Source organism: Nilaparvata lugens, chromosome 5 (genome assembly GCF_014356525.2).
Source record: "Nilaparvata lugens isolate BPH chromosome 5, ASM1435652v1, whole genome shotgun sequence".
In the NCBI taxonomy this organism is placed as follows: Eukaryota; Metazoa; Arthropoda; class Insecta; order Hemiptera; family Delphacidae; genus Nilaparvata; species Nilaparvata lugens.
In genome coordinates this window covers 34446880-34472943 of record NC_052508.1, presented here as the reverse complement: position 1 = coordinate 34472943, position 26064 = coordinate 34446880, and the positions used below count along the sequence as shown (strand labels likewise).

General features: G+C 35.1%; 3 protein-coding genes across 7 annotated transcripts in view; 1 reads left to right on the top strand and 2 right to left on the bottom strand.

The window, feature by feature from the left end:
* The window catches only part of LOC111047095, a 98659-nt gene extending 76738 nt beyond the window's left edge, over positions 1-21921 (top strand). For 2 of the 5 annotated variants that reach the window (XM_022332759.2, XM_039428251.1), the window contains one exon: positions 16817-21385. The gene's annotated coding sequence lies outside the window, so the exon portion shown is untranslated. Of the gene's footprint in view, positions 1-15634; positions 15719-16816; positions 21386-21428 lie in introns of those variants that run through there. The other 3 variants (XR_005571325.1, XM_039428249.1, XM_039428248.1) reach the window with 3 other exon arrangements.
* Positions 9698-10570, bottom strand: LOC111047087. Its single transcript, XM_022332753.1, has one exon. It carries the CDS (start codon positions 10568-10570, stop codon positions 9698-9700), a length of 873 nt encoding a protein of 290 aa, XP_022188445.1.
* Positions 21922-23828: 1907 nt separating the features above from the next.
* On the bottom strand, positions 23829-25787 carry LOC120351601. The gene is made up of 2 exons (XM_039429458.1): positions 24947-25787; positions 23829-23989 (listed from the first exon to the last, which is right to left on the bottom strand). The coding sequence occupies exons 1-2, from the start codon at positions 25785-25787 to the stop codon at positions 23829-23831; spliced, it is 1002 nt and encodes a 333-aa protein (XP_039285392.1).
* Between the last annotated feature and the right edge of the window lie 277 nt (positions 25788-26064).

Below are 26064 nucleotides of genomic sequence, written 5' to 3'. Positions count from 1 at the left end.
GCTATCTGAGTAATAGAACCCAGTCCCTAACCATAAATGATCAATCTAGTGTAACTAACTTAACTTCTTATGGTCTTCCTCAAGGTACTGTACTTTCTCCCATCCTTTTCATACTCTATGTAAATGACTTTTTAAATTTAAGACTTCTAAACTCAACTGTGATATCCTTTGCAGATGATACTGCAGCTATTTTTCACGGTAATTCATGGAATGAAGTTCATACCATAGCTGAAAATAATATGCTTTTAATCAAGAAGTGGTTAGATAAGAATACCTTGAGTTTAAATATTGAAAAAACGAATTACATAACTTTCTCTGCAAATAGAGTAGGACAGCCCAACGAGAATCAAGATTTGAGACTCCATTCTCAGTGCAATTTAAACTTGGGTAATTGTGATTGTCCCACCATTAAAAAAGTCAATAATACTAAGTACTTGGGAATCATAATTGATGAAAACCTTAAATGGGATGTTCATATTAAATACATATGTAGAAAAATTAGATATTTATCTTTTAAATTTTACCAAGTTAACAGAATTCTTAATAAGAACCACCTGAAAATGATGTATCATGCTCTAGTCAAGTCAATTCTGCAGTATGGCATAGTTGTTTGGGGAGGCTGTTTCAACTGTCATATTGCTGAATTATTTGTAGCACAAAAACTGATAATTAAAACTATATTAAGCAAACCCAGGCTCTATCCAACGGATATGGTTTTTAGTGATTTTGAGGTCATGACTATACGTCAATTATACATAAAAACCGTAATTGAGTACTTGATAAAATATAGATCCGGTTTTCCTCTCACAATAAACTCTACACTTAATTATTATAATCTAAGGGCCACTGCTAACAAATATGTAACCTATAACACTAATATTGAATGTATAAGGAGGCAGTTAATTTACATAGGTACTAAAATAATAAACCTCATTCCAAATCACTTTCTCATGGACAATAAGATCAGCGGAAAAATTAAACTGGATATAAAAAACTGGACATACAGTAATTTCTTCTTCGATTTTTTGCATATTTCAACTTTTTTCTCAAAAACTACTCACACTACAGCTTCCAGACCAGTTTTATTCAATTTTTCAGATATTTTTCCATATGAATCCAGCATAAGCTTCTCAAAAACTAGTCGCCAAACAATTCAGCATCGGTGTATTTCACCAGAGGAACTGAATTCCGGGGAAATCTTTCACCCTGTATAGCTCGCTAATGAAGCGTTTGTGGATATATGTTTATATGAACTTATTTTCTTATTTTTACCTCTACTATCACGTATTGAAATATTTTACCATAATTATGAATCACCCTGTATATGATGTATACTTATAATATCAATCAATAAAGAATTGCTCCTCACAGACTTGCTCAATACCACTGTGATAGGATAAGTTATTAAGTTATTTCAGGGATTAAGGAGGACAGTTCAAACCAAAACTGAGACTTATTGAAGCTTTTTTTCGTAGTTGAGAAGTTGATATTGTGGTAATTATTCATATTGAATGAAAAAGACTAAGAAATTGTCAAAAACCACAGATTTATTCATACTGAGAAAGACCGGTTTCGGTTATTACAACAATGTCAATATCTGATAAACTAAAACTAAATACAAGAGCAGCAGAATTTATACTAGTAGGCGAGTACTGCTATTGGTCAAGGGCATGAACGCCTGCCATTGGCCCAGTTAGACAGTCTCCTCCCACTCAACGATGTCACAAAATGGCGGCTTAAGCAACAGACTCGCCATGATAACAAACTTTACTTCCAGTGCGAAATAAGAACCAAATAAACAAGTGTGAAATATAATAAAACAAATATGTAAATGGAAAAACTATTGACTAATAAGTGTATGCTTACAATGTTATGATAAAACTAAATTCGTAGTGTTGTACTGGTTGAAATGAATCTGGTCATTTAAACTATACTGGGAATTTTCGTTAATTACTCTTGTTATTTCTAAAGCCTCTAGAATATTCAAAGATCTGTCTTTGCTATTAACATGCAGAAACTCAACATTCTCCTCAACTGTGAACTTGTAATTATTTGTTATCAAATGTTCTGCAAAGTTAGATTCCCCATTTTGTTTATTCCAATCTCTGATGTGTTCTTTAATTCTACTTTTGAAACTTCTACCAGTTTGACCCACATAACAAGTATTACAATCACCACATTTAAGTTTGTACACCCCACTTTTATCCCAATTTTGTTAACGCCTGCCATTGGCCCAGCTAGACAGTCTCCTCCCACTCAAGTTATACAGTTAAAGAACGTCACAGATAAATTATTGCACTAACAGAAAATATCAGTCATAAAATAAAACTAATAACATTTAACAATTTCATGAAATTGCAAATTTATTATAAAAATTTTTCTCACTCTAACAAGAATTCGTCAATATCATAGAAAGCCTTCTTACTAAGAAAAGTATATAGTTTTGATTGAATTGATTTTCCTCAAAAATACCTCTCAAGTCAGCTGGAAGTTTAGCAAAAACCTTTGTCCCCAGTAAGTAGGTGTTTTCTGAAATACACTCAGCCTTTGTCTCTCAACTGAAATCTTATTCCTTCCCCGAGTGTTGTAAGCATGAATATCTGAGTTAACTTGGAATGAATTCAAACCCATTTTTCACATGTAATATTGATTTGAAAATGTACAATGTTAGAACAGTTAAAATACTTAGGCTACTGAAAGACTCCCGACATGTATGTGGAAATTTGAGCCCCTCCAGGTATCTAATTGCGGACTTTTGCAAAACAAAAATTCCTTGAATGTTTTGCTTCGAGGTACTCCTCCATAATTCAATGCCATAAGCAATCAGTGCGTAGTAGACACTGTTGGCTGTTGTTTTAGGCACCCGTATAACAATATTTCTAAATGCAAAAAGTGACCTACTCAATTTTAATGATATCTTGTTCACAATCATGATCTCCCCAATCAAGCTTGGAATCTAATGACAAACCTAACATGTTCACAACAGTAAAACTTTCAATGTTCGTTTCACCAAGTGTTATGGTGGGTTGAAAAGGGCGATACTACTTATAATCAAAGCTAATGACATGAAAATTTACCGCTGCAGTGATTGTTGACTTTCCCCTCATAAAACTGTAATATGGTGAATATTGAGAGATTTGAATTATAGTTTTTATGTGCCTTTCTTTCGGGTTGTTGAACTGATCAAAATTAAACCAAATTTTTCCAATATGAACTCTAGTGAACCTTGTTTTTGATATTTAAAGAATGTATTCATATACCAAGTAAGGACCTAGATTTTGCGTCGCCATAAAAGATTTGCTATCTTGCTTCTTATTCATCCAAATTATTGCAGTCTTCTAGCATTCCCATAGTACTGGCTTGGATTTCGTAATGAAATTAATGCAAACGTATTTAGAAATGTATTTGAACCTTGCGACCCCACGATTTTTCAACCTGAAATTAGGCCGGGCGCTCCATGTGTTTTCTTGCAAAATTGGAAAATTTGAGTGGAAGAGCGGCAGTTCTAAACGAGTCGTCACCGCGAGAAGATGTAGTCACATAACAAATCTCGGCCTCTAAATTAGGCTTCGGCCTATTTAGATTGAAAATATCCTTATTATTTTTATTTTGTATAAATTAAAAGCATGTAGTGTGAAAAATAGTACCGTAGTTAAAATGTAAACGTGAGTGATTGTGAGTGCCGATTTATTTGTTAAATGTTCGATTCCATGGTGAGTGCCAAACTTATTTTACTATGCTCAAATAGATTGACCAGAAAAATTGACCGAGGACATGATTTTATTGTAGTGTGAGTTAGCAAATTCTTGTCTAAATATTAATTATGAATCATTGCGATAAAGTCTTGAATTGAGAAATATTATTTTTGGAATTATTTTTTATGTTATAATTTTGAAACAAGAAGTGATTGAATAAACAATAGCCGGATTGTTTACAGTGAAGATTATTGTTGGATGTAACAGAATTTCAAACATGACCGATAATTTTATGTTTGAAGACAACTAATAAATTAATGTCAGTAGCAATTCTACAAAATCTTTTATTTTACGTTCCTGGCTCGTGATAAGTTACTTAGTTGCTAAAACAGGTGTTGTTAAACAATAGTGAAGATCTTGGCATTTGCATGAACGAATCCATCTAAAGCTCCCAACCGTGGATTCAAATAGTTTAAACAGGTCAATAGTTGAGTAGAGATTTTAAAAGCAATTATTATATTTTTCCTTGTTACAAAATGGGGTTCTAACAAGGTCCCCATGGCCTCCCACCGTTACAAATGATGTCAGGTGTGGGGTAGTGTTATTAATTCCTCCACCCGTTACAATGATGTCAGGTGTGGGTATTGGTTATAGATACCTCCTCCGGTTACAAAACCATATTGAAATTTTTTCTCAATATTATGTACACATAACTGGCTTTCAATGTGGCCTCTACATTTTTGTGATAAACCGCGTGGTTTTTCCGTAAAAAATAAAATATCTAGAAAAATGTATTTTTTATTATGGACTTTCTGTTATTTCTTGAATATTTAAGTCGTTAGCCGACTTAGAGAAAAAGGTTCTCAATAAACGTTGTAGGCCGTTTCTTCCTGAATCCAATGATATATAATAGTTTGGGGGTTACGATCATAGATGCGGCGGTGGGAGGGGGATAAGTAGCACTGTTACGCTGCGTCGCGGTCCTCCCCCATGATTAATGCGCGTAGTGGCCTGTCTATCGCATCGCTCCTACTAGTCTACGCATTCAAATTATGTATTTCAGGAACGCTTTCTTTTGTATTTTCGATCGCTGAAAACGATTTTTCAACTCTCAAGCCTCAATAATTGATAATTCTCATCATAATATACAAATTATCGTCAAAATTACAAACTTCATCTCATTCTGCAAGGAAACTAAGAAATGACTGAAATGAACGAAACTTGGGTTACAAGAAATATATTAAGATAGAATAATGATAATACTTATATGTGTTTATGTTTTATTGTTTTCATTTCAAATTAATTTATTGTGATGCGCTGCAGGCTAAATTATTTTATTAATTACATACACACTGGCCACGCTTACTTTATATATTAGTCAGTTATTTTCCAAGAAATGTTTGTGGAATTTCTTAGTTCTTTATGGTGGAAATTGAATTCATCATTCATTCATTATCATAATAATTATGTTTAGTATGAAAATGTTAATCTTTCGTGAATCTTCAGTTTATCGTGAACTTTCGAGAAATTATATCCAATATAATAATAGATATGTATCAAAATCAAATTTAAATATCAAATCAAAATAAATATTCATTCAAATTATTTTTAACAGTATTATTATAATGGTATTTCACTAACTTTTGATTGATTCATCCATTATGGTATTCTCGTTCAGACTGTTTTGAAATGGTAACAAGTTATTCACTATCAAAATTTGGGAATAGAATAGTTTTGGGACATGCCTGTTATTCTTTCCCAAACATATTTATGTGATTTATAATTTTATCCACAAATGAATGAATGCAAGTATTCCTTCACGTAGCTAACGTATGGATTATTCCTTTATAGATTATTGCTTGTCACATTAATAAATCTCTGCCACAGATTTAGAAATCAAGTCTTGATGGTTTGGAGAGCATATTATTGGAGTTATTTTTTTACTCTGCTGCTTCTAGTATGTTCACTACCATTGTTTGAATTTAGACCATAGACATGTAAAGCTATGTCCACCTGTATCACTCCATCTTCATTGAGATTTTTCATAACTCTTCTCATCACAAAGTTTCCATAATCTTGCAGCGTATTGGAGTTTTGAAAAGTGAAGTAGGAGTTTAATTCAGGAGAGCCATGTCATCATTATGCGAATTTGTCTTAGAGATTTAGTCAAATCCACAACTAGTTTCACTTACAATTTCATGGGCCAAGTGAGATTAAGCGTTTTTTCAAATATCCATCAGATGTTGACAGAGATTGCGGTTATTGTAGAAATGAATGCTGCACTAAAACTTAAATGCTGAATTATCTTTAAACAGCTACTTAATAAAAATACAGAGATCAGATCTTTTTGCTCTAGAATGAACTAAGACTAGGATTTTTTGTTTCATATCATCGTGGAGAATGACAGAACTCTGTTTCTTTTTATAGGTGAGAATACACTTTTACATTTACTATGTTCAGATAAAAATCGTTGGAGACCGAATAACTATTTCTTTCTACGTTCAAAAGAGAATCACACACTTCTTCACTAGCTTCCAGACCATTGATAACATTATGCAGATTCTGTTGTCCATGAGAGTCTTGAAGAAAAATGTTATGCTCTCGTGAGAAGGTTATGCTTCTGGAAATCATTCTCATCTCTCATCATTCTTGTTTTACTTCCTTCGATGACTTTCTTCACAATCTCCAGTGATATCCATAATGATGTCAACATACTTGAACAGAATATCTTCGATGGAAGATTTATTTTGCAGTAGCAGCCATTTTAGGAAAGCCTTTGAAGAACTAGCTATTTCAATCACTCACCTATGAGTTTTAGATGATCGAATGAGGGTTTGCTCCAAAGCATGATCGGTTGTCACATTGTTGAATTTTCAAGGTTTCATTTGACAGAGAGTCAATGTATTGACTGTATAGAGTTAATGTTTCCTTATTGGAAATGATTTTCTACTTCTGTGGGTATTTTTTTCATATTTTCTAGATATAACACAGACTCCATATCATAGTTTGCGTGATTGAATGAAAAAAGTATGGAATCTTTTCTCGTGCAGTTTCTATGTGCAATACCAGAGTCCTTCCTTATGAGCATGAATACAATCTAAGATAATTCAAACTATGTTACAATAATCAGTCATAAATTTCAAGTAGTCATTGATTTTGCATTGTGATTTTAAAAAATCTACACAAATAGCTCCTGACTTCTTACAAATATACTTTGACAATCTCTCATATTTGAACCATTCATGAGTCCTTCTTGTAGTTGTTTCATTGAATTGATTGCTTGCTCTCACACCTTAATTATACTGATCTCCCCTCAATAGATTTCCAACAGTATTCTCTCCAAATATTTCAGATTCAACAAAAATATCTCCTATTCCACTACCATTCAAGTACCACCCCAAGACAATCAGTCAAACTCAGCCAGATGAAAAGTATCTATTCGTAGATATAAGTTACAGAAATCAGTTGGTAAAGCTGGGTTTACACCAAAGTTATTAACAAAATGTTTATAGCTTAATCCTTATAGATTCTAGAAGATTGAACGGAACTTGACAAACACATATGTTCATCATGTGTATGATAAGTTATGTTCAATCTAATAGAATCTATAAAGATTGAGTTATTAACATATCTTTGGTGTAAACGCAGCTTTAGAGTATTATTTCATTTGTAATCAAATATTTAGTCATATCACATGGAAGTAATTGGCATTATTTGTGCTTCAACTGTGAATTTATATTAAGAAAATTTTACTCCTGTTACACGGTGCTCTATATGGGGTAGCCTATATTATTTGTTTAACTTACTCCATTACTTTACTTTTGCAATTCCAAAGTGATCATTGAACTAAATCGAATAATTATTTCCTCTTTATGGGATATTAGTTTTTTATCGACTGAGAAACACATATACAGGGTGATTCTTAATTATGGTGATTCTTTATTATACGTGATAGAAGAGGTAAAAATAAGAAAAAAAGTTCTTACAAACATACATCCATAAACGCTTCATTAGCGAGCTATATGGGGTGAAAGTTCTCGCCCGGAATTCAGTTCCTCTGGTGAAATACACCAATGCTGAATTGTTTGAGGTCTAGTTTTTGAAAAACTTATGCTGGATTCATATGGAAAAATATCTAAAAAATTGAATAAAACTAGTCTGGAAGCTGTAGTGAGAGTAGTTTTTGAGAAAAAAGTTGAAATATGCAAAAAATCTAAGTAGAAAAACACACTTTAACGTTTTATGCACAATAACTTTCTTTCATCATCATTATCGATCTCCGTCTCCAGTTGCCCGGGTGCGGTTTACGATGCCTCGCCATGTCTGTCTGTCCAAGTAGCTCCTCTCCTCCTCCAACCTCCTCCAGTCCAGTCCTCTCTCTTGGATCTCACGCCTAACCTGGTCTCGCCATCTTCTTCGTGGTCTTCCTCTAGGTCGTCTTCCCTCCACCTCTCCGTGTAGCCACACCTTCGCCGTTCTAGTATTCTCCATTCTTTCCACATGTCCGTACCACCTCAGCCTTGCATTCGAAATGTGGGTCAATAGGGTCTCCCTCTGCTCCACCTCCTTCCTTATTTCGTCGTTCCTCACTCTATCTCTCCTCGTTTTCTGCACGCATGTCCGCAAGAACTTCATCTCCCCCGCCTGCAGCCTGCTCTCCTCTCTCCTATTTGTGGTACAGGCCTCCAAGCTGTAGCTGGCAATCGGCACATAGTAGCTACTGTAAAGAGTTTGTTTGGTCTTGAGTGGTATTTCCTTATTCCACAGAAGTGTCCTTACTTGTTGGTAAAATTGGGCTCCCTTCCGTACTCTGTTTATTACTTCCTTGTCGTTTCTGCCCTCTCTGTCCAACATGCTACCCAGATAGCTAAAATCTTCCACACTCTCAACTCTCTGTCCTTCTAGTGTGATGGTGCATGGGCGGTTGTCTCTACTCACTTTCAGTACCACTGTCTTGCTCTTACTGATTTTCATACCAAACTCTTTGAACTCTTGATACCATAGGTCCAATTGCTGCTGTGCTTCCTGTTCTGTGTTTCCCCATATGACAACATCATCGGCGAATGCATATGCTTGAAACTTTCTCAGTTTTCCTTTGATGTTTTTCATTATCTGGTCCATTACAGCAATAAAAAGTAGTGGTGACAATGAACTGCCCTGTTGTACGCCGTTGAATGTTTGAAACCATCTTGATGTTCCCTTTCCTATTTGCACACAGCTCTCACACTCCAGGTATAAAGTTCTAACCTTCTCTATAAGGGTGTCTCTCACTCTTCTGTTTTCTAGGCACTCCCATATCTTCTTTCTTAGCACACTGTCAAACGCCTTTTCTATATCTATGAAGACCAGTATCATGTCCTTCCCAATTTCCCAGTGTTTCTCCATCAGCATCCTCACTGTGAATATCAAGTCAGTAGTGGCTCTGTTCTTTCTGAATCCATACTGTTCTTCCTCCAGTTGAGGTTCAATTACCGCCCTCAGTCTCCCTTCAATTATCCTTTCTGTAATCTTCAACCCATGCGAGAGCAGGGTTATCCCTCTGTAATTCCCACACTTCCGTCTGCTTCCCTTCTTAAATATTGGTATGATCATTCCCCTTGTCCAATCCTTTGGTATTTTGTTCTCCTGCCACACCTTGTTGATGACTCTGTGGAGCCACTGCAAACCAGGTATCCCAGCCGCCTTGATCATGTCAGCACTCACCTGGTCCATTCCTGCAGCTTTATTTTTGCTCATACCCTTCAGGGCTAGTTCTGTTTCTCTCCATGTTATCGGTGGCTCTTGATTTCTCTGGTGTTCATCCACTGGTTTCCTTATCCGTACCATCTTTTTCACCGTCCCGTTATAAAGCAGTTCGAAGTATTTCCTCATCTCCTCTCTTATCTCGTCCTCTCCTCTGACTAGTTCTCCATTTTCTCTTTCTATTGCTCCTATACACTCTGTATTTTTTCTCTTGTTCTTGATCTTGTACAGAAGTTTCATATTTCCCTTACTATCCTCTTCTATCCTGTCAGTAAACACCCTCCAGCACACCTCCTTCTCTTTGCACTCAATTTCTTTTCTCTATAGACCGCCTCCAATTCATTGACTAGTTGGTCACACTTATTTGTCTTCTGTTTCTCTTTGTCTCTCGCTCTTCTCGCCTTATTTCTATCTTTTATAGCTATCCTAACTCTATCATTCCACCACTTAGTTTCTTTATCTCTAACTTTTTCACTAGTTTTCCCACATACTTTGGTTGCAGTTTCGACTAGACATGTTTTAAAGGTGTTCCATTCTGCTTCCACATCTCCTATTGCACCTCTTGGTAACTGTTCCACGATCCTGGCTCTGAATTCCGTTCTTTTCTCCACCTTATCCAGTTCCCAGGTTTTGATTCTTGGCATTTTCCTGTTCCTGACTTCCTTCACAATATGATGTTTCAGCTCCGTTACCAGTAGTCGGTGGTCGCTGTCCAGGTTCTCGCTCGGTATCACCTTAACATCAATTACACTTTTCCCGGCCTCCCTATCCGCTATCACATAATCAATGAGTGTCTTCTGTTCACCGTTCCAGCTGTATCTCGTAATCTTATGCGCCAATCTCTTTTTGAACCAGGAGTTTTTTATAATGAGATTATTTCGGATGCACAGATCCAACAGCTGTTCGCCTTCTGTATTTCGCCGTCCATACCCGAATGGTCCCAACACAGTTTCGAATCCTCTTCTGTCCTCTCCCACTTGTGCGTTCAGATCTCCTATTATTAGGATGTTATCCCTTGTTAGTTCCTGCTCAAGATCGTTTTGGAATTGTGTTTTTTCTGCATCATCACACCCTGTCTGTGGTGCATACACTTTTATAATCTCTGTGTTTCGACCTTCCGTGGTTACTTTCATTTTAATTATTCTCTCATTCACATAAGTTCTATTCTCTTATTCACATAAGGAATAACTTTCTTTAATGACCAGTAAACAAATAATTTTTCGCAATAAAAATTGTAGAGAATTTAATTCTGAAAATAATTATGTAAGCTGTCTAAACTAAATTTGATTAAAGGTTGAATAAAATGTATTCTTATGTAGTACATTACACCACAAAAATTTGCTGTTTATGAGGAGAGAACTAATAACTTATAGGTTGTAGCTGATTGCAAATAAAACATGGATTTAAATAACAGCTGCTCCAAAACAGCTGTTTTTTTGACCGAGCGAAGTGAGGTCTAAGATTCAAGTCGACGGTTTGGCATTTCTCTTTAATGTTTAAATGTTTATATGTTTATATGTTGCGCATTTACGGCAAAACGCGGTAATAGATTTTCATGAAATTTGACAGGTATGTTCCTTTTTTAATTGCGCGTCGACGTATATACAAGGGTTTTGGAAATTTTGCATCTCAAGGATAATATAAAAGGAAAAAGGAGCCTCCTTCATACGCCAATATTAGAGTAAAAATCAGACTATAGAATCATTCATCATAAATCATCTGACAAGTGATTACACATATGTGTGGAGAAGCCAGTCTATTAATGTATTTCTATAAGGTATATAGTTTTAATCAAATACCTAAAAGAGGTATGCATCTTTAAGCTGGGTTTACACCAAAGTTATTGATAAAATGTTAATAATTTAATCCTTATAGATTCTATTAGATTGAACGGAAGTTGACAAACACACATCTTCATCATGTGTATGATAAGTTATGTTCAATCTAATATAATCTATAAGGATTGAGTTATTAACATTTTGTTAATAACTTTGGTCTTATCGCAGCTTTAAGGTCTTTGGTTTCAATATTTTGTTTTGCAGTTATGGTATTATTATGCGTACCCATTAGTATCAATATTCTCACCTACCAAAAACCTAATTTAATACGGTAGGTGATTGAAAATAAACAAATGAACTAAATAATGCTGAAGAAATTATAACATTTTTGATTGTAAAAAATTAACCCAAACTTTTCACCGACGAGGCACACTTTACAAGAACAGCTATCGTTAACGTCCACAATCAAAATATTTGGGCAGATGAGAATCCTCATGCCATCAATCCTAATCCTCCACAACATCAGTTTTCAGTAAACATTTGGGCAGGAATCATAGGAGATCATCTACTTCTGTTCGAGCTTCCTCCCAGGCTTAATGGCATAATCTACTTGAACTTTTTGAGAGAGGAGCTATTTATCTTATTTGAAGACGTACCTCTTCAGTTGCGCCAAAACATTTGGATTATGCATGATGGAGCTCCAGTCCACTTCAGTGTTGCTGTTCGTGAACACCTGAATCACAGCTTTTCAAATCAATGGATAGGCCGAGGTGGGCCAGTACCATGGCAAGCTAGGTCACCAGACTTAAATCTTTTGGATTTTTATCTTTGAGGACACTTGAAAACCTCAGTATACAGTACTCCGATTAAGGATTTTGAACGGAATAGGAATGATAAAGCAGATTCCTGGAATATTTGAACGGGTCCTACAATCGATGAGAAGACGTCTGAACATATGCATTCAGAACAACGGAGGTCACTTTGAACATCATCTTTAGTCTTCTGGTATAAGTATAATGTCATTTCGATATGTTACTTTCATATAAAAATAAAACTTTTCATAAAAAACCGAATATTTTATTTGCAATCAGCTACAACCTATGAGTTATTAGTTCTCTCCTCATAAAACAGCAAATTTTTGTGGTGTAATTTACTACATAAGAATACATTTTATTCAACTTTTAATCAAATTTAGTTTACACAGCTTACATAATTCTTTTCAGAATTAAATTCTCTACAATCTTTATTGCGAAAAATTATTTGTTTACTGGTTATTAGAGAAAGTTGTTGAGCATCAAACGTAAAAGTTTGTGTTTTTCTACTTAGATTTTTTGCATATTTCAAATTTTTTCTCAAAAACTACTCACACTACAGCTTCCAGACTAGTTTTATTCAATTTTTCAGATATTTTTCCATATGAATCCTGCATAAGTTTTTCAAAAACTAGTCCCCAAACAATTTAGCATCGGTGTATTTCACCACAGGAACTGAATTCCGGGCGAAAACTTTCGAAGCGTTTATGGATATATGTTTATAAGATTTTTTCTTTATTTTTACCTCTACTATCTCGTATTAAATTATTTTACCATAATTAAGAATCACCCTGTATAGGATTCCTAACAAGATGGTTTATCATTACAATGTAATCATAAATAATGATAATGAGATGAAGTTTGAAATTTTGACGATAATTTGTATATTATGATGAGAATTATCAATTATTGAGGCGTGAGAGTTGAAAAATCGTGTTCAGCGACCGAAAATACATAAGATAGCGTTCCTGAAATACATAATTTGAATGCATAAACTAGTAGGAGCGATGCGATAGACAGGCCACTACGCTCATTTATCATGGGGGAGGACCGCGCCCCGCAACGTTACAGTGCTACTTATCCCCCTCCCACCGCCGCATCTATGATCGTAACCATCAAACTATATATATTATTGGATTTAGGAAGAAACGGCCTACAACGTTTATTGGGAACTTTTTCCTCCAAGTCGGCTAACGACTTGAATATTCGAGAAATAACAAAAAGTCCATAATAAAAAAAATACATTTTTCGAGATATTTTACTTTTTTTACGGAAAAACTGTGCGGTTTATCACAAAAATGTAGAGGACCACATTGAAAGCCAGTTATGCGTACATGATATTGAGAAAAAATTAAAAGCTGTACTATGAATAGTAACTGCAGGACAGGCGATTTTATACGCGCGTTTTTTACAACTTACTCCCCTCCCCCCCCCCAGCTGTCGACCACCCTGCGACGTGACGACATCGAGTTTCATATACACTAAAGACCCCCCAACAATAATCCGAAGTCAAATTCTCTGCCTCTCTCATGTATGTATGCTCAATGTAAGCCAGCGCCTGGACTAATCTGTAATCAGTTTATTATTATATTCAATTTCGGTGGGCATTGGTCTTTTTTTGTTACTCTTTCTAAGTCTATTCACAATCTCTCAGCTGGACTTATATCTGTTGGCAGAGGAAAGTATATATTCACTAAAATGTTTCTTCTTTGCCTCTTCAACCTTATTGTTGTATTGCTCCTTTACTTTTTAAAGTAGTTGTATGTGTATGTCTACTCCTTCACTCACTCTGGTTTTGCTATCTCTAGAAGAGATCTCATTATATTCATCTCCTTAATCATCCACTGACCTTTCATACGTTTTCTTAGCCTATTATCATTTAATCTCTTGCTGACTGTTTTGACCGGACAATGTACCTTGAAATGATAGAGCAGATTCCTATAGAAATTCATAAATAATTGTAGATCTGGATCGGATTGGTCATAGACAGTCCTCCAGCTCTCAACAATTAATGCCTGTCTCAAACATGCTATGTTCAGTTCATTACAATCATGCGCACCTGTTGAACTCTTTTTTGTACCCGTAAATCTCCCTTATGAAATACCGAGAATACTTGAGCTGTGTGATCAGATATACATGTATGCAAAACACTAACCATATAACCTTCTTCAGGAATATTATTATAATCACCCGCTAGTATTATATTGTATTCAATGCTCCCAAGCAACTCATGGGCTTATGGGCTATCATCGACTTGAAATTTTCAAAGAATATATTAGCATCATTATTTGGCGAACGGTAAACTCCTGCAATAACAAAAATCATGTTTCTCATCCTGAACCTTATCCCACATGCCTCAATATTTCCCTCACCACAGAATTCCTCAACTTTTTCCACATCCAAAGTTCTCGAATGATCGAGTCGATTGACCTACTCACTCACATAAATGGCCACACCACCTCTAATCATGTGATCTCTACAGTAATTAGTTAAAAGAAACATATTATTCAAAACAATACAATCGATTTCATACTTGCTAAGACCATGCTCTGTTATTAACGAATACATTTAGGTTCTCATCCTCAATTAAATCATTTGAAAAATGTATATTGTTAGCAATACAATTTACATTTTGGTGAATTACTTTGAAACATGACTGAGGCATCATCATAGTGATCAATGAGAGATTCATCTCTTCATATACTTGAATTCATCTTTCTTTCCGTCGAATTTTGACAAGGAGTAATCACTAAATTACTGAGGTCAACACCACGATTTTGAGAAGTATTGTATATCTAAAACCTTCGAGAATAACTTATTCCAATTGGTATGTTATAAGCAATATCTTTCACTGAATCTAGAGTCCTAAAAAACCACAACCTTCATTACTACCTTCCAAAGAGTTCTGTCGATGTTGTACCTCAACCCCGACACTTCGAAAGCTATTAAGAATCTTTATCATCAATGTTCTTTCCAATGGATTTTTAGATGTAGAACATAGCGAGTATAAAAACTCCTACCTATGCCATAAACATAGAATAATTCTACATTATTAAAGCGACTAAGAAGCTGCTTCAGTTTTTCAGTAGCCTGAGATATTGCTCTATTAATAGGTGAAAACACAGGAAGATCATAATATCTGCACGGTATATTTACAACAAAAACCCGAGTATGTTTCAGCATTTCAAGTTGAGCTTCCATACTTTCGAGGTAGCCTTCTCCAGAGCTGTTGGAAAAGTCATTCGCACCACCAATCAGAACAGTGAGATCAAGCGGAGACATGGATCCGCATTCCTTATCACACTCCGAAATAACTGAACTGAAACGTGCCCCAGGCTTCATAATACTAGTAACTCGAGCATCAGTCCTTTTTTAAATTGAATTGTTTAGCCTCCTTCCTTGGCTAACGGAAGATAATTTTATTACACCATCCGCATTTAGTCGTCTATTCAAATTATGCGCCGAGCTTAAGACAACTCTGTCACTGTCGTGAGTCGCGAGAAATTGAAGAAGCAACTCGTTCATATACTTGACACGGTTCACAAATCAAGTTTTATTCAATGATATCACTTACATGACAAATTCCATTATACAAATGATATTACAGATCATTGAAATTGAGTATCACGTTTTCGAGATGTCGGTGATTTACAGATCCGTGGCTTTACTGGAGATCTGTGGACAGTCGTGGGTGAGTCTGATTCATCTACAGATAACAATGAAAATCTGTTGTACACTTCAATAGGTGTACTCATTTAGTGTACTCATAGTACTCATAGGTGTACTCTACCAGTTAACTCATTTGACGCGGCACATTCATTGACCTCCATTTATGAGCTTCGTTCCTATGTGCGATTAAATCATTCCTTAAGGCATTATTGTCCGCCTCCATTGTTTCAATAGAAATTGACATGGTTCCAATTTTATCAGTTAAAAAATGATTCTTTTCTTTGAACTTTGCATTACACTTATTTATACTCTGACAACTTGTGCATGGTTGAATAAACGCTTCGGTGTTTATACTTTTATCAACCAGAGTCAAACTGGAAAGAGATTTGTTCAATTTTGGTTATCCAATTCCATGAGTCTCTGAATCTCAACTAGGGCGGACTGACTCACTGTAAGCTGTTTATTGGCAGCCAATATGCTTATTGCATGTATATTTGCTTTTTATTACGCCACGTTCCATCCATTTCTACTTGGTCAGAGAATGAATTTATTGGTGGAATGTGACGTTATATGAGCACTGGCTATCAGTGACTTTTCGTCCCTGCTTTCCCTGTTTATACGCAGCTTAACGCATTGTCAGAGTGTTACTGTGAAAGACGAACAAACTTTTCGAGATGTGATACCTAAACATGAGAAATATTGATGTTCCATCTAATTAACTGAATACAGTATGTCATTATTCAAGGATGACACCAACTTAGAATACATATTTCAGAGGGGGGAAATTATATTTGTATGTATAAATTATTGAAAATGACTAAGCATCCAGCAATAGATTTTACACACCAGCCATACTCGAAATAATGAATAGCTCAAGAAAATGACAAAAGAGTAAGGTAGTAAATTTCGGGTTTTCACTGGCAGTTTTTATCACCTCTATAATATCATTGTAAACGCTACTGACATACATTTTTAAGGATTTGTTATTCGTTTTGTTGTTTTTCACACGGCATGCAAGAATCAGCTGTTTTGCAATCAGTTCCAAGTATAATAAGTCTGGGTTTTGCGATCGAGTGTTGAGAAATATTAATGTTACTGATTAATTATTTTTCTTTTTCAGAATAATCCAATATTATGATGAATCTCACGATGTATGAGACATTTATATTTAAGAAATGCACAAATTTTAAGTGTAGTGGAAGCATATTGGACAAGACATCACCACGGTTTTGTATGTTCAGTTTTGGGGAAGACCCCCCAGAATAATAATTGTAAACGATTATCATGTATGCAATTCTAAAGTACTGAGAGAAACTTACTAGATTTTTCAGCCATCTTAACAGACTATTTCATAATTATGTCACATTCCTTAGATTGAAAATCATGTTATTTGGTAGATTTAGTTTTGATAAGTATTAAATCTTCTTCATAATGTATAGTATGTTGTATAGTATATTCTTGTTTATCTGTTGCATAAGTAATTTTACAAATTTATGATAAGAAAATTCAACTGATTACAAACGAAATATTGTTTTAATAATGCAATTATGATAGCTCAGGGCTCTTCCCTTTATTTTATTGTGAATGATCTCACTACTATTCTTGTATTCCATATTCCTACTTGTTATTGTTTGAGTTCCACGTAGCTTTGTTTAGTACCGTATTAAAATAATGCCATTCATTCAATTATATTATTTAATAAAAATGCATTACAAAATTGGTCCCACTAAACTTGAGTAGATTTTACAGCAGGTGCCTACAAATGAGCCCTTGATTGCAAAAGTGGTGTAAGTCAAAAATATCAGTTATCCATAATTGAAAGTTGAAGTTTAAGGTCAGCCACAATGTTATATAATGAAATAGAACTACCTATTTTTTTTCATCAGTTCAAAAATATATGTATTTTTTTATACAATGACTATTATTTCAAAGAAATTATTATTTTTTGAGTTATTTATGAATAAAATGACTTACACCACTTTTGCTATGAATGATCAGTGAAATTCAATGACTTACTTCTATATTGATGACTTACACCAGTTTTGCCCGCAAATATCATCATAGTAATAGGTTTCCATGCTGACAGTAGAAAATCAATAAAAATATTGGATTTCTATAAAAAGTTCATTTTATTCAGATAAATGGTACATATCATTAAGGATATTATGGTGAGTATAAACATATGAATCAATATGAATAGAGAAATAAAAAAATTATGGAATTGGAAAAATGAAAGTTTTTAAGTGTTACAATGTATTATTTTATGACCGAATTTCATCATCCTCCTGTTCTTCCTCTCCACAATCCAAAAGTGGGCCGTTGTCTTCAGTTTCCCTGGACGTTTTCAATGATTTGAAAAATTCGTGATGAACAGGGGGGATAAAGGGTAGAAGATCTAGCATGTCTCTCTTCTTTAGCTCGGTTACTGGTCTGGTAGCATTGAATAGTCTCCTCTGCTTGATAGCTGAAAAAGGCTGCTTATTGGAGTCTTTGGCTGCAGGAAATACAATCTTACTGAACTGTGTTTGAGTGTCCAGGGTGGTTTTGTAGAGCATGGTTAATGGACTGTCACTACTGAACCTCATCCACTGAATTTTCAGCCAGTTTACTGGCAAGCCTTCTTCATTCTTCTTTTTTCTTATAATTGATTTTTCAAGCTGCACTGTAGTCTTGAATTCATCTTGATTCATTACATGAACATTAAACTTGTTTTTTCTCCTAGAATTCCGAATGGTTTCAATCCAGTCAGATGGCATGTAATGAGTTTTATTTTTGGCTGCAGATTCAATATTTCCGAAGTCGGAATCATTTTTCATGAAAGAGTGACCAGACACCAGGAATTTATGGTCAATGACAGAAATATTATTTTCATTATCCAAAACAACTTTCATCCATGTTAAAGCTAATTTTATATTACGATTCTGCCCGGTGCAGCTGTCACTGTAGGCAATAAGATGACTTCTTTCCCTTATTTCAGAATTTATAAACTTTGTAAGGCAAGATGCTATTTCTTGTGATCCCCGGGATGCAATGGTCTCATCCCAAACATACATCTCAGCTTTTTCAGTATTCAGATTGTGTACTCCTAAATTGTAGCAGTAGAGGTTCCTCTTATAATAAGCAACTGACGTTGTTAAAGTCGGAAATGGGAGGGCCTTTTGGAGATCAAATGAAATAACACAGTAGTCCTTGTTTTGATTGGCTATTGAAACATCATCTTTCATACTCTCTCTCGCTTTTTCTGCCTTGCGTAGATGTAGCTCGTGTTGTATCTTGATGGAGTTTTTATCTGACTCTTCAGCAGAGGCCAATAATTGAAATTTGAACTTGTCGCACTGTTGACAGGTATCCTTCCGAGGTGCATGAAAATGTAAGTTCTCTTCATTGAAAATTTTTCTATAAACTGTCTCACTAACTGGATTTGAAGTAATAGTGTTGCAATTTTCTACGTAGAGGTTGTACATTTTCCTTACATTTAGTTCTGGATCCAAGTATCGTCGATTTGGGTTATGCTGCCTGGTATAATGACTGGTGTATGATGGAAAGCTCAGAATATGTTTTCTCACTTCATCTATTTTCATGGCACTTGTTTTATTTACACTCTGTTCTTTTCCTCTCAGATCCTGACCTACGTGTCCTTCTTTTTCTTTTTTCAATGCTCTGGACATTCTCCCATCGGATATTTTAAATGTGTTCAAAAAATACTGCTTGCAAACAAGAATGCTCTCATTATTGATGTTCAAAAAATACTTATTCGTACAACTTTTGTCCCCTTTACTCCCATCACGGTGTCTTCTTTGCTTAATAGCTACTTTCTTAACAAGTCCACAAATGTAGGTATTTTGTTGAGAGAAATTTCCCATTGTCCAAAAATGATTAAAACACGATTTCCTGGCCTCTTCTGGTATCTTCGTGTGGCATTTATTCCTACATGAACACTGAATGTCCTCAAAGATAACATCAATCCCCGAATTTCTTCTAGTCTTCTTCAAATTTCTTACCCAATTGGTTTCATTTCTTCTTCTTTTGGGCCTACTGACATCAACATCAGAAATGCTATCAGCTTCTGCTGGTCTCTGGTCTTCTGCTGGTTTCTGCATTGGTAATATCATCAGAACCTGGAAGCATAAGAGTTCAACATTTGAAATTAGCATAAGAGTACAACATTTGAAATTTTATGGGCAAAACTGGTGTAATTAAGTCGATGAAGCTACAACATAGCCTACTAGTTTAAATTTTATATCTGTTATTTCTAATTCACAGCTCATGATTGAAGAATCTTATTGGAATAGAAATTAATCTACAATAATAAATATAGCCTATATTAGACACACAAATTGAGTGTAATGCTTTGTTATCATATAAAATACACAAAAGGCATTATTTAAAAGTAAGGTTAGTTTTGTTAATACATTTTTTTACTCATAACGGTGTTGATTACAGTAATTAGAATATTTATTTACCTGCATCTGGGTCTGAAGATGATGAATCATCATTTGGTACGTAGTTCTTATCAAAATCGGAGTCATCCATGTCCGAAATCGAGCTTTCTGAAGACATTATGGCAATCTGCTTTCTGAATCTGACTTACACCACTTTTGCACAAATGTCTATTTGAAAACAGTTTGCTACAGCCGACTTGTACTGGTCTCTAGTGGCAATAAAGTGAAGCTAGACTTACACCACTTTTACACAAGACAGTTTGAATAACAAGCTATTCAATGGTGGTATTAACCAGATTATGACAAAATTTGACTTACACCACTTTTGCAATCAAGGGCTCAAATATTAAAATACAATAGATAGAATGACATGCCAACTTTTAAACATTAAAATAAGGAGGAAAGTTTCCTATATTTAAATAAAGTTTGGGTATTTAAAAAGGAATATGAGGTATAATGTGGTCTAAAAATGTTGATAGGGTTAATGGAGGAAGGGGAATAAAACTGAAAACTCAAACTTGAAATCATAAAACTGAATTAAAATTATAAGAAAATATTCTGAATACTTATAGTAAATATAAATCAATGATATTAATTTACTTGAGAATGAAGGATAATACCTAACGAAAAAATACAATAAGTAATAGAAGTGACAAACGTTATTATCTAACTATATAAAAATTAGCCACTCTAAGGCAGTGGTGTTTCACATAGACATAGACAAACATTTATTTTACCCACAACATAATATCAGAATGACAGAAAAGTCAAAAAAAATGGTAATTTTTTTCTTTGTCTAGAGTGTAGATTAAAGGATTGAGGCAGTCTCATTGTTTCATATCTGTATTGTATATTCTAAGTTTTTGAAGTTAAGTTACAGATTAATAAGAGAAGACCTCCTTGATTTAAAAATTTTTTCATTACTAGAATTTTGCAATTGAGGTATATAAGCGCCTTCTACCTGTATTGTAAACTATTATTTTGAATGAATTTTTCATCTTTGAATGATATTGTGAGTGAATTAGGTACATGTCATGATTAGTATTGGATAATTTCTATTTGTTTTATATTGCATCTATATGAGTTGTATATTGTAGTTTATTTGTTGTATGGTCATGGTTGTATTGTTATATGGTCTATTGTAGTTGATTTATTGTATGATCATATTTCAAATTTATCACAAGAAAATTAATGAATTCCAAACAAAATGTTGGTGAATATAATATTAAAAATGTTTTTGATGAAAACTGTTTTACTTGAAATACATATTCTGTTTGTTTCAAATTTTAGCAGTGGAAACAAGTATCAAAGGTTGGAGATCGGCGCAAATACCATCGAATCGGTTGTGAGTGTCAGTTTAATATCTGTATTCTCTCATCTCGTAATTCTTCAAGTATCTATAAAATTTAGTTTGATTCTAAAAACTTAAAAATATAAATTTGACGTCTATGCGCTAGACCTTTCTTGAGTGCACAAGTGATTCCTTATATCTATATTAAATAATTGATAATATTGAGTTCCCTGGTATTTCGGTTTTAGCTATAAGTTAGCAGTGGCGGCTCTGACTAAAAAAATCTAGTGGGACACTACCTATTTTTGATTGAAGTAGTGACCACATAATTTTACACTTTTTTGTGGTTACTAAGAAGTCAATCAGGCTCCAGTTATCACAATATGGTACCTACTTGAATCATGTTGTCACATAATATATTACACAATTTTAATAGCATGTTTAAATAAAATCATGAAGAAAATATAGCATAAATGTTATCTATGATAAAATAAAGCAGATCCACTATATCCACCCATCATTTACAAATCAGTGCAGCTTTTTAAAGCAATACATTTACAGGAAATTAAATAGCATTAAACTTGTTATTATAAAAATACATAGACATATGAATATTGACATCTTAAATAAAGATTAAAACCATTCCTTTGCAAGTCTCAAACACGAAATCGTATATTACAGATTAGCACTAGAAATTTTAGGATGGTTAGAATCTTGAAAGTCGGCCAAAAGGTGGCGGCCCACCACCTTGTGTTTACCAACTGCCTACCAATACTCTAGGCTCTAGGACATTGTTCCTGTGTAACAAACATGTCTAAATATCTATTTAAATTGTCCGCAAGTCTTCAGGTACTCACACAGCGGCCATTTTGCGGCGTTTTTTTTTCTTAATAGTGGTTAACGTTTTTCTAGTAGTGGTTCAACGAAATTGAAACTTTGCACAATCATTTACAGGGTGTTCTGAAAAAAGGTGCCCATAAGTTCTAATTAACATAGATCCGAAAATGCTTTGTTACCAAGTTATACAAAGTGAAAGATTTCGTCCGACTTTCAGTTCCTCTGCTGAGACGAAGCCCCATGGGTATTTGTTGGCTGTTAATAAGATTTACAATTTAGCGTAATTTATGTAAAATCAACTGAAAAATTGAATAAAACCGTTTCCAGACCGGTACCCAAAAACAGTATTACATTAATTTGTAGAGAGCTTAACAGATTTTGTCTATTCCTCATGTTTTGTATGTAATATTAAGGATTATTTTTTTAAGGTTGCGTTTGTCTATTATAAACTTATTTCACATCTTTCTCTCCAAAATTAAATTTTCTACAAGTTCTGTAAAAAAATATGTTATGTTTGTCGTACATTTAACATAGTAAATCTGCTTCAAACCTTAAAGGAACTTGTTTTTCGGGACCAAGTTTCGCGTATTTCGTCTTGAAAATTACAGTAGCTACCGGTCTGGAATAGTGTATTATTTCGCACCTAGGGCCGAAATGAGACTTTTCCGGCTCGAAATCGGTTTTCAAGTTCGAGGTCAAAAAGATTGAGTGCCAGAAACACATTTTTGTCCGTGGTGCTATTTTCGCCACACAAAATAATAAAATGGACTAAATTTTAGAAGAGTGAAATCATTTATCACTCTATTTCGGACTTTTAAAATGTTATGTAAATTTGGGAGAGAAATAGTACAAGGAGTATTCTTAGTTTTTCTCTCTCGATCAATGCTTTCTTGTAAAAATAATGAATAGTAATAATACTGATGGTAATGCCCACATAAGCTAGATAGATAGATAGATAGAAAGATAGATACATGGATAGATAAATGACTTTTATTTACTTCTTCTTCTTCTTTGTCTCTGCCCAGTATGCCTTCAGAGCGTTGGGGTAGCCTCAGTCATATCCTCCACGATTCCCTATCCAACGCCATTCTCTTCATCTCTGGAACAGTATTTCCTCTTCTCCGTCCTATCTCCTCAATCCGATCCTCATAACATACCTTGGACGTCCTACTGCTCTCCTTCCTTGCACTCTCACATTAACATACTGTTTTGTTTTTGCAATTATCCCCCATTCGCTGTACATGTCCATACCAGCCCAACTGCCTCATTTCTATCCTTTCACTGACATCTCTCATACCCACTTCTTCCCTTATTCTAGTATTCCTTACTCTATCCCTTCTTGTCTTTCCAACAGTTTTTCTATGGCACTTCATCTCTACTGTCCTTATCTTGTTTTCATGAGATGATTTCATTGGCCACCTTTCACTTCCATACAACAAGATAGGTTCAATGTCCGATATATTTGATTCTTAATCTTTTTATCAAGTTCTCTTTTTCCGAATGTACAATCTTTTGTTGCATAATAGGCGGCAGATCCTTTTCTCACTCTGTTGAGCACCTCCCTATCTATTTTCCCATCCACTGAAAACACTGTCATATTTCGCAACCTGGTCCATCTCCTCCCCATCCACCATAACTTGCACATTTTCTCTCATTCCCTTCGACACAACCATGACCTTACTTTTCTTCACATTCAGCATCATTTGCCTCAATTTCAACTCCTCTGCCCATTCATTTACAGACTGTTGTAATTTTTCTCTAGTGTCGCAAATAAGGACAATATCATCAGCATACAGGAGAGCTCTTGTGCCAATTGGTCTCATATTCCAGTATCCCACCAGCATATTTTGTGTCCTTCTCTTACATATTTTGTGTATTTCATCCATTACTAGTATGAACAGCAGTGGGCTGAGGCTGTCACCCTGTTTAACACCTTTTTCCATGGCAAACTCCTCTGACATTCCTCGACTTATATACAAGGTTTTTGGAAATTTTGCATTTCATGGATAATATAAAAGGAAAAAGGAGCCTCCTTCATACGCCAATATTAGAGTAAAAATCAGACTATAGAATTATTCATCATAAATCAGCTGACAAGTGATTACACAGATGTGTGGAGAAGCCAGTCTATTGCTGTATTTCCATAAAATCTATAGTTTCAATCAGGTACTTGTGGATGAGAATACTGCGTGAGGTCTACTGTTCACAGAACTACTAGTAATAGCTTTAATTAGCTTAGTGGGTACTCTTTTTTTATCGAGCACATTCCATATTAGTTTCCTTGGAACTGTGTCAAAGGCAGCCTTCAAATCCAGAAAGGCCAAATATACGTTCCTTCCCTTCTCTAGAAATTTTGAACATTTACTTCTAAGGGACGAGATATGCTCCTGAGTTTGTCTGCCTGGTCTTAATGCTGCCTGTTCATCTTCCAAATCTTCTTCCACCACTTTGCGCAGCCTTTTCTCGAGTATGCTTGTATAAATTCTCATGACCACCTGGGTTAAGCATACAGCTCTATAGTTATCACATTGCGTGGTGGGACCCTTCTTATGAATTGGGATGATAATATTCTTTCTCCACTGCAAAGGGACTCTTTCTTGCAGCCATGTGTGGTTGATCAAATCCAATAATTTATTTACCACGATATCCCCTCCCCATTTAATTAATTCTGGTGCAATACCATCCTCTCTTGCTGCCTTCTCAACCTTCAGTCCTTTAATGGATTCTACTACCTCCTCCCTGCTGATGGCACTTGTTATTCCATCTATTTCGTTCCCTATTTGCTCAAACTCATGTCGATTGTCCTCATCCTGGGCATTGTCCATCTGAAACTCATTCTCATAGTAACTTCTCCATCTATCTAGTACTTCCTCTTTTTGTGACAACGACCTTCCTTCTTCGTCCACTATTGTTCTGACTTGCTTCCCATATTTTCCTCTCAAACATCTCACAACTTTCCAAAATGCCCGTCCATTATTCTGTCCATGCTTGTCTTGTAGATCTTGACCAAAATCTTGCCACGATTTCATTTTTGCTAACTTTACTATTCTTTTTGCATCATTTATTTTCTCCACATATATTCTGTATTCATGCTGTCTTTTAGTTTCCATATACTTCCTGAAAGCTTTCTTTTCCTCTCTCACTTTCATCTTAACTTCCTCCGTCCACCATCTTGTCCTCTTTTTGAACCTTCCCAGCCGTCTCTCACCATAAACTTCCTTAGCAGCACCTATTATAGCATCTTTCAGTCCATTCCAGAAGTCATCAACATCATTATCACTATTCTGCATGTTTTCAATGCGGGCTGAGAGCTCTATTCTATATCTTTCCCTGCTGTCAATACACCTCAGTTCTTCATGGTTTATTCTCGTGTATGCTCTCTGCCGTTCCATCTTCCCTTCTTCAAACCCTGTGTCTGCCACCAGTAGCCTATGGTCAGTGCCAAGTTCAGCTCCTCTGATGACTCTAACATCCTTGACACCATACCTGAGGTTGCCCTGATACAGAATGTAATCGATCATACTCTCAGCCTCCCTACCTTCTCCCACGAATGTGATCTTATGAATTCTTTTGTGAATGAACCAAGTGTTGCCGATGTGAAGATTGTGTTGTGATGAGTATTCAATCAGTCACTGTCTTCATTTAATCCAACTCTTCCATTGAAATCTCCCATCACCACCAGCTTCCTTGATTCTTCAGCCTTGATGGTTGCTCGATCCAGTTGCAACCAAAAGTCATCTTTTCCTGCCACACTTGCATCTTCTGTTGGTCCATACACTTGAATTATGCTTATTTTCT

Coding starts and splice junctions, on each gene's coding strand:
- LOC111047087 (XM_022332753.1), bottom strand. CDS start 10,570: ATGAAAGTAACCACGGAAGGTCGAAACACAGAGATTATAAAAGTGTAT.
- LOC120351601 (XM_039429458.1), bottom strand. CDS start 25,787: ATGATCGATTACATTCTGTATCAGGGCAACCTCAGGTATGGTGTCAAG. Junction 23,990..24,946: donor GAAGGCAGCAAGAGAGGATG/GTATTGCACCAG, acceptor ATGAATGGGCAG/AGGAGTTGAAATTGAGGCAA.